General features: G+C 32.1%; 1 protein-coding gene across 3 annotated transcripts in view; it reads right to left on the bottom strand.

Moving 5' to 3' along the window:
* The window catches only part of LOC105232917 (acylphosphatase-2), a 108,234-nt gene that overhangs the window by 17,053 nt on the left and 82,685 nt on the right, over window positions 1–8,496 (bottom strand). For all 3 annotated transcript variants that reach the window (XM_049450877.1, XM_049450868.1, XM_049450874.1), the window contains one exon: window positions 8,360–8,486. In XM_049450877.1, coding sequence (XP_049306834.1) covers window positions 8,360–8,486 — 127 coding nt within the window. The remainder of the gene's footprint in view (window positions 1–8,359; window positions 8,487–8,496) is intronic.

The following is an 8,496-nucleotide window of genomic DNA, read 5'->3' on the forward strand; positions in this document are numbered from 1 at the left end:
CTGATCACCAGCCGCTCACTTACGCTTTGAGCAATAAGAATAACAATAGCAAAATGAAAAGGTGGAAAGCAGCCTTAGAAGAATATTCATACGACTTACATTATAAACCTGGGAAACAAAACGTCGTAGCAGATGCACTATCCAGGATACCTCCGAAGGAATCATAGGTTAACAGTCTATCAATAGCAACCAATTCGAATGATAGCTCGTCCCATAATTTAATTTATAGCATAGAACCCCTATAAACGCTTTCAAAAACCAAATAATTTTAAAAACAGATAGCACATCTACGTATCAATTTAAAATCGTGTTTCTTACATATCATAGACACATAATTACGGAACCTGATTATTCCGAACAAACCCTTAAATCAATTCAAAAAGATATTTGAAACCATCAGTTATAAACTGTATAAAAGCAGAAGAATATGTTATGGGCAAAATACAAGAGGTCTACCCATTACATTTTAGCAAATACCGAGTTAGGTTCACACAGATAAAAGTGGAAGATATACCTAATGGAAAAGAAGGGGGAGAGATCATTATAAAAACTCACAATAGAGCACACAGTAATACTAGGGAAAATAAAATGCAAATTCTGGAAAAGTACTATTTTCCTGCAATGGCAAGTAAAATAAAGAAAATTATAAGAAACTGTGCAACATGCAAGGAAAGCAAATATGACCGACGTCCAATAAAACCTCAAATTCAGGCCACACCTATTCCACAGTTCGCAGGCCAAATAGTGCACATTGATATATTTATAGTTGGTAAGGAATCAGTTCTAACCGCGATGGACAAATTCTCCAAATACGCAATAGCAAAACCCATTCGATCGAGAGCATCGGAACACATCAGACAGCCTTTACACGATATCCTTTTCTCCTTTGTTCCAGAAACAATAGACGAGAAATCTTTTAATTCTGAAGCAATAAACTTCATGATAGAGAATGAATTCGGAATTAATATTTTTAGAACCGCTCCGTATACAAGTTGTTCAAACGGACAGGTAGAACGTTTCCATTCTACATTACAAGAAATAATGCGATGTCTTCAAAAGGAGAGCACGTACCGTTCATTCCACGAATTGTTGGATAAATCAGTTTTCGAATATAACTCCACTATTCATACGACAACAGGAAGAAAACCTGTAGAAAACCTGTAAAAATTGGCAGACGTGTTTATAGCGACCCTAAAATAATGGAGAAAGACAGACAAGAAACTATAAACAGACTCCTAGCGAAACAAAACGCAGACCTTACATACCATAACAAGAACAGATCACCTCCAAACACAAATGCGGAAGGAGATATCATATTTGTCAAAGTAAATAGAAGATTAGGAAATAAGTTATCGGCTAGATTTAGAAAAGAAATTGTTGCGAAAAATTTTAATACAACAATAGTAACTAAATCAGGTAGAGTACTTCATAAAAGTAACATTAAATAGAAATGCATGAGTAAATATGAATTTAAGCACATAAAATTTCTTCTTTAATAGGAAAAATGAATACGGGGGAAATCATGACAATCATGCTGGTATTAGTATTGACGGTAGACGCACAACAAATCGACATCCAGGATTTAACGAATAATAACGGATATTTACCCATCAAAACTAACGAACTGAAAATAATTAATCATTATGACAAAACACTTCATTTTATCAACTTAACATCCTACGAGGAAACAGTAGTCTTAATATCAAATAACATTAACATGCTAAAAATCACAACTTTTGAAGATAAACAAATTTTGGACACAGTTAATAGGAACTTTGCATTACTCCAATCAAAAATAAGCGGCTTACACCCTCATTTTAAATCAAAACGAGGACTTGTAAATATTCTAGGAAAAGGATTAAAATATATAGCAGGATCCATGGACAGTGATGACGAGACGGAAATCCATAACGCACTCACAGAAATACACGAAAATGAGTTATCCACAACAGCTAGTACGATGAATACAGTACGCGTTAATAACTTCATATCCGAGGAAATAAACAATATAACAAAACATATTAACCAACAGCAAATCTCAATAAGTCATTACATTAATACGTTTAAGGACACCATACAAAATAAAATAAAGTCATTAGAGGACAAGGTTCAATTTTTAGAGCACACATACCAAATAGAAAACGATATATCCTTTTTACGAAACCACATAGATGACATAGGACAAATTATATTTTCCAGCAAAATAGGTATAATTCCTACGGACATCCTCACCAAATTAGAACTCGAATTCATTACAGATTTCGACAGTTACCAAAATATCAAGACAGCAGTAATATTTCAAAACAACAACATAACCATAATCCTCCTAATACCCCAATATTCACCAAATAACCTTTCAGAAATCAGATTTGAACCACTTCCTAATATAGCTAACAAATTAATAGCCTTAGATACTTACGAAGTATTAATAGATTCAAAAAACAATATGTATGAAACAGATGTAAAAAACAATTTGGAGAAAAATTTAATAAAAATTCACAATAAATGTTTAGAAAACATATTGAAATTCGAAGAAGCAAATTGTAATTTAGAAACTATAGATAAAATAAATGTCACTGAAATAGTCCCTGGTATTCTAGTATTTAAGCATTTTGATGTAGAAATAGAACACAATTGCAATAAGCAAAAAATAAAACAGAAAGGCAACTTTCTTATCAAATTTGAAAATTGTTATATTAGTACGCTTAATAAGACGTATTTGAACATTAACATTAAAATATATGAAACATTTATTTTGCCAAATCGAATCACAAAAATTAAAGAGAAAAAGAATGTAACTGAACTTGTTCTTAAATTAGAAAATCTTTATGTAAAACATATAAATCACGAAAATAGTATCTAATTACTAATGAATAAAAATAAAAAGAGGAATTTAATCAGCATAGGCACTGATGTTATAATTATAACTATAATTTTAATAACAATTGTATACATCATTATAAAAAGTAAGCAAAAGCTAATATTTTCAATTGAGCCACCGCAAGCAACTTCAGCGAAAAGGGGACCATTTCTACAAATTTCAACACCACAAATGCATTAATCCCGATTGAGGACAATTGACTTAAGAGGGGAAGAGTTAGCACGAACCAAGCATAAAGTGCAACTATGTCAACAACCCCGAAATTACAGCGCAAGCGACAATTGGCAAATTCTGCCGATGCAACCTCAGCACATCCGGCACATGCCAATCGAACATGCAATCGAATTGCTTATACTAATTCTAGGAAATAGATCACGCCACTTAATAATTCCGTGGCTTAGAATAAGTATAAATTAACCAAATTGTTAAATTTAAATTTGAGTCGTTTTTGGTCAATAAAGCGGACACGCTGTCCGATTAAAAAATATTTTTTTTGGTATTCCCAACGCGGGAATACATAATTTGTATCAGCTTTGAAAATGTGCCCATCTTACAAATTTTCGAAGCGTAGACAATGGAAATTACATTGAGAACGTACATACATTTGTTGTATGTACATATGTACACGATGGAATTTTCATTATACATATAACATATGTATATACATACATACATGTATATACAAACAAATGTATTTGAAATAGAACAGAAGTGCAGTGCTGCAGTCAGTGTTTAGGAGATGATACGAGTATACAAACCGAACACTGCCGATAATTTCAATCATTGAAGCATGAGTTTGCATAACTTCGGGTATTTTCTGCTGATGTGAACGTTCATAAACAAATCAGGCATAAGCTGATCGCTAGTGATTCAAAGTTGTTCTCTATTTGAAGACAAACGGTGTGCTTCGAGTACATGAACCGAACTGACAGAATCAGACATAGTAGCGGAACAGTACTTAAGTACGAGTATAAACAAAAATTTATTACTCGTTGCTGTTCTCTGTCCTGGGGCCCTATTCTGTAACTCGATTCGAAAAAATAATTACTCGAATTTGGATTTTTTATATTCTGTTACTCGATTTTCGCATTTTCAATCCAATCTTCGAATAAAATATTTGTTAGCTTTTGAGTTGTAGAGAGCAAACGAAAATTGTACGTAAGTATTTATTCTGGCGCAGGGTGGTACCACTTTCGCATAATTATAAAGTAGATCCGAATTTAAAATTAAATACATTTACGAAACGAGATACAGAATGGGGCCCCTGTACTTATAAAGTTATGTGAACAACCCATATTCGTGGAACCAAAAGTGGGTCTAACATCTTATAAAACGAATTCGCTAAAATATAAAAAATATAATATAGCGCAGCTGTTTTATCAATACCAAACCAACACTATAAGCCGCTTAGCAGATTTTCCAACAGCTAACAATGTATTAAATTCAACTTTTGAGGATGACACAGCTATAGTGAGGCGTAACAATTGCCACATTTTAGCATCAAGAATATTAACAGAGCATTTAAGTTCTGTCGAAAAAGCTAGCGAACTGGCGTATAATTGCGAATGAACAGAAGTGTAAGAATGTTACATTTTCGCTAAGGCCAAAAATGTTTCCGGCAGTAAAAATTTACAATATTTTAGTACTCCAAGCGAACATATCTTGGTATTCACCTAGATAGAAGGCTCACGTGGAGAAAACACAGACAACAAAGTGTTTTTATACAATACGGTCATAAAGCCGATTTGAATATATGGCATTCAACTCTGGGGTACAACCTGTGTAACTAATATTGATATAGTACAAAAGTTCCAAGCGAAAATGCTTAGAACAATCACGTGTTCACCATGGTACATTCGTAATGAAAATATCCATAAAGATCTTGGTATTCCTATTGTAAATAAAGAAGTAGAAGATAGCAGAATTAAATATATATCTAAACTCCTAGATCACCCAAGCCCTTTAGCTCATGCTTTGGTATATGTCGATCAAAACGCCTTAAAAGAAGAGTTATGCATGCGTACTAAAGAGCAACGTATCACGAAAACTGTTCAATCAACTTGCTTGAGCTTGTCTAGATTTTAAATAGATTTAAGATTTTATAACTTATTGTTAGGCTTAAAAAAAAGCAGATCCAATAAATAAAATGATATTTGAAAAGAATACGTTTGCAAAATATGTGCATAAGTATGGTAAAATGTAATTTAGAATAGAATTGAACAAAAGTTAACTATTGAATGAAAGTTGTTCAGATTTCTTAACAGTTCTTAACGGCTATAAATGTAGATAAGATAATTTTGTAAATCTGTACACAAACAGATATCATATTACAAATATTTATGTGAATTACTGACAGCATATACAGCCAGCGAAATATTTATAGAGCCACTTTCGTTTTGTTCAATAATGAAAGAAAAACTTATAATTTTGATATTATTTATTATATTTTCGAATAAATATTGAATTAAATTAATGGTATAGTTAGTTTTAGCTAAAAATTAAACACAATTTAAATAAGCAGAAAGAAATAATTATAAAGCCACTTTGATAATGCGTTATATTTTTAATATTTAAGAGAAAATTAAAATGTTTAATAAGATGTATGGCCTCCATTATTAGCAGTAACCTCTTCCAGGCATCTTATCAATGAATTCATTAAAGAATGTATAACGGTTTGATCAATTGTTGCTAATTTTTCGTCGACGGCATTTTTTAGATATTTTACGTTATCAAAAGGTCCCTGTCCGAAAACCTTGGTCGGGACTAATTGCAGGCCAATCGAGAAATTTTATATTCCGAGCCAGCAAGAAATCAGCTGTGATATTGAAACGATGAATCGTTCAATGTCTTGCTGAAAAATGAATTTCTCTCTGAAGTCAATTAGAACTTCATCCAGTAATTTAAGGTAGTATTCCGAGTCCAATTTTGTTCTCTCTGTACTCTGTAGGTTATCCCAGCCCAAAATCTGAGTGATACGCCACCAAAATTTCATTTACATTTCTGCTTTAGAGACTCTTTGGAGACCATCTGGGCCATCTAAATTGAATTTTTTTTCGACAGTAAATATAACCGTTTTCCTCTCTTCATCCCAAAAGCGATATTTTCCGGCGACGAAGCCTGGCTAATTTGTGTTTGTCAGACAATGACGGTTTGGCGCATTTTTTGTAGTAAATACTATCTACTTTACATCTAATGCCCGGTTTCACAGTCCATACTTAAGTTGTGCCTAAATAAAATCTTAGCTAAGCATTGTTGCAAACTGAGCAGTCGTTTGCGTTTCACAGTCAATGCTTAATTTCTATAAAATTTTATTATGATATATGGCAACGTTGTGGGCAATATATGTTTTACAAATGTCATTCATAAAAATATGTTTGAAATATTTAAATTATAACAGACAATACAAAAATTTGAGAGGAAAATTATATCAAAAATGGATGAAAACAACAAAAGAACCCCAAATTTCATCACTAGCGAGTCGGAGCACCCATTGGAACTGAAGGAAAAGTATAAGCTGTTATTGAGTGCAAGCGAACGGACACTTGCCCTACGCTACGAAAGATGTCGCTGAAAATTCAAAGCAAATTCAAAACAAAAATCAGCTGTTATTTAAGCATTGCTTAACAGCCCTATTCTGAAAAATATTGAGAGATAATATGAAATATTTGAGAGATTTCTTGTGAGGCATAATTTGTGAGGCTATTCTTGCTCAAACCTCATAAGAAAAAAGCTTAAAAAAGTCACCACTTGAGGTAAAAAGCTTTTTGCTGTCAAAAAGCTTTTTTAATAAAAATAAGCAAACAAAAATGGACACACAAATGGATAATCAGCATATGTAAGTAATTTTGAAAATTTTAAATATATATATATATATACAATAATTTCATATATATAATAATTAAATAAGTAATAATAAAAATGTAAAAAAATAAAAAAATGAAATAAAATAAAATGAATTATTTAAACATATGTAGATTTCTTTTTATTCATTCTTAGAGGAAGTAAAATGTACAGAGACAGAAAGTAACTTACATATATGTATATATGCATATATTTATTTTTACAGAGGATTGGCTCATATAGAGCATATAACTATTACCAACGCATTTTTGCTAAGAGCCATGCCCGTAAAAATACAAACACGCCAGGAAACGCAGAAAACAGATATATTCGACTTCTGCATATACAAAGAACAGTTCCTCCATGCTCAAATACTTTTTAAAAAATGTAAAATATTGATTTAAAACAAAATAAACACTGATGTTTTCTATTATGATGGCTGCTTTCACACGCCACAGATATTTGTGAGAATAGTGAGCATTTGAGCTTTTGAATTTTGGCCAGAATAAGGTAACCCTCACTACAGTGAGAAACATCACTGTAGTGAGGTTGGTGACTTTTGTGAGGGCATGAGAATAGGGTTGTAAGACTCCAATTTTCAGTGCTTAAGCATAACCTAAGTATGAACTGTAAAACACTATTTTCCTGTTTTATCTTAAGCACAACATACATAAGTATGGACTGTGAAACCGGGCATAAGTATTTGTTGTATTCGTTGTACTCCTATCACCAAAATAATTTGTTGCCTTATTTGTCTCTCACTTATATTTCCCTGCATAATAAGTTGTTTAATGCTACGTTTTTGCCTTTTATTCACTTTTGGAGGCCTTTCCATAATAGGTCCCTAATTGTAAAAAATTTCTTACAATATCCTTCGACCTATTTAATCGTCTTAAAATGTCTCAATTTGACAATATTTTTTCCTTTCTCTTCTTCTGTCAAAGCTTTCCCGCTTTACTATTTCGAAAAAAGTTAAAACATATAGATAATTAAATTATTTATGGAATAATAATTAATAACTTATATGTAGTCTTATTTTTCACGACTAAACAAGTAATGGAAGGAAATAAGCGCCTTGTGGCTTTATAAATATTTCGCTCCGAGATATCGGTTCTTGTTAAATATTCACTGTCTACTGCGATTAGAAAAACAAATGAATATGAAATAAATCAAATGTCATCCTGTAAATTTAAAATCCAGAACGCTTACACCAATTTATCCAAGAGAAATATGAAATTTTACGGTGTCTTTATAAATACGAGTATTTCTCTGGGTGTACGAATGTACTTTTAAGCATAGATATGTTACGTTACCAATTTCTATTAGAACTTGAAATTAAGGGTGTGCTCAAGATGTTAATCCTGACAGCGGTGTTGTAAGTTTGTCAAAATATCACGTTCTTCGGGTATTTTTGGCAGCACTTGCAACAGCATCGCGTTGCATTAATGAACTTCAATTGCACATATCTTAAAAACAATAAGTCAGCGGCAACTACATATATATACATTCATATACTTATATATATATTCTCAATTTGGCGAAGCTGCTATATCATACCCATTTTAACCTCGAATTCGGTGGATGCTATTCTAAATCCTATTCAAAACTTGTTGTCATTAAATTAAATTTAATATTTACATCCTGTTAACTTCCTCTTTTGGACCCTGTATTTTCCCTATTATGGTCCCTTGTTTGGAGTTTTTAACCCATCCTTTTATTCCAGCTTTAGTGCAAAGATCTCGAGTATATTTTGTGAAGTAACAGCCTGTGGCGAA

This window comes from Bactrocera dorsalis, chromosome 1, assembly GCF_023373825.1.
Source record: "Bactrocera dorsalis isolate Fly_Bdor chromosome 1, ASM2337382v1, whole genome shotgun sequence".
Lineage (NCBI taxonomy): Eukaryota > Metazoa > Arthropoda > Insecta > Diptera > Tephritidae > Bactrocera > Bactrocera dorsalis.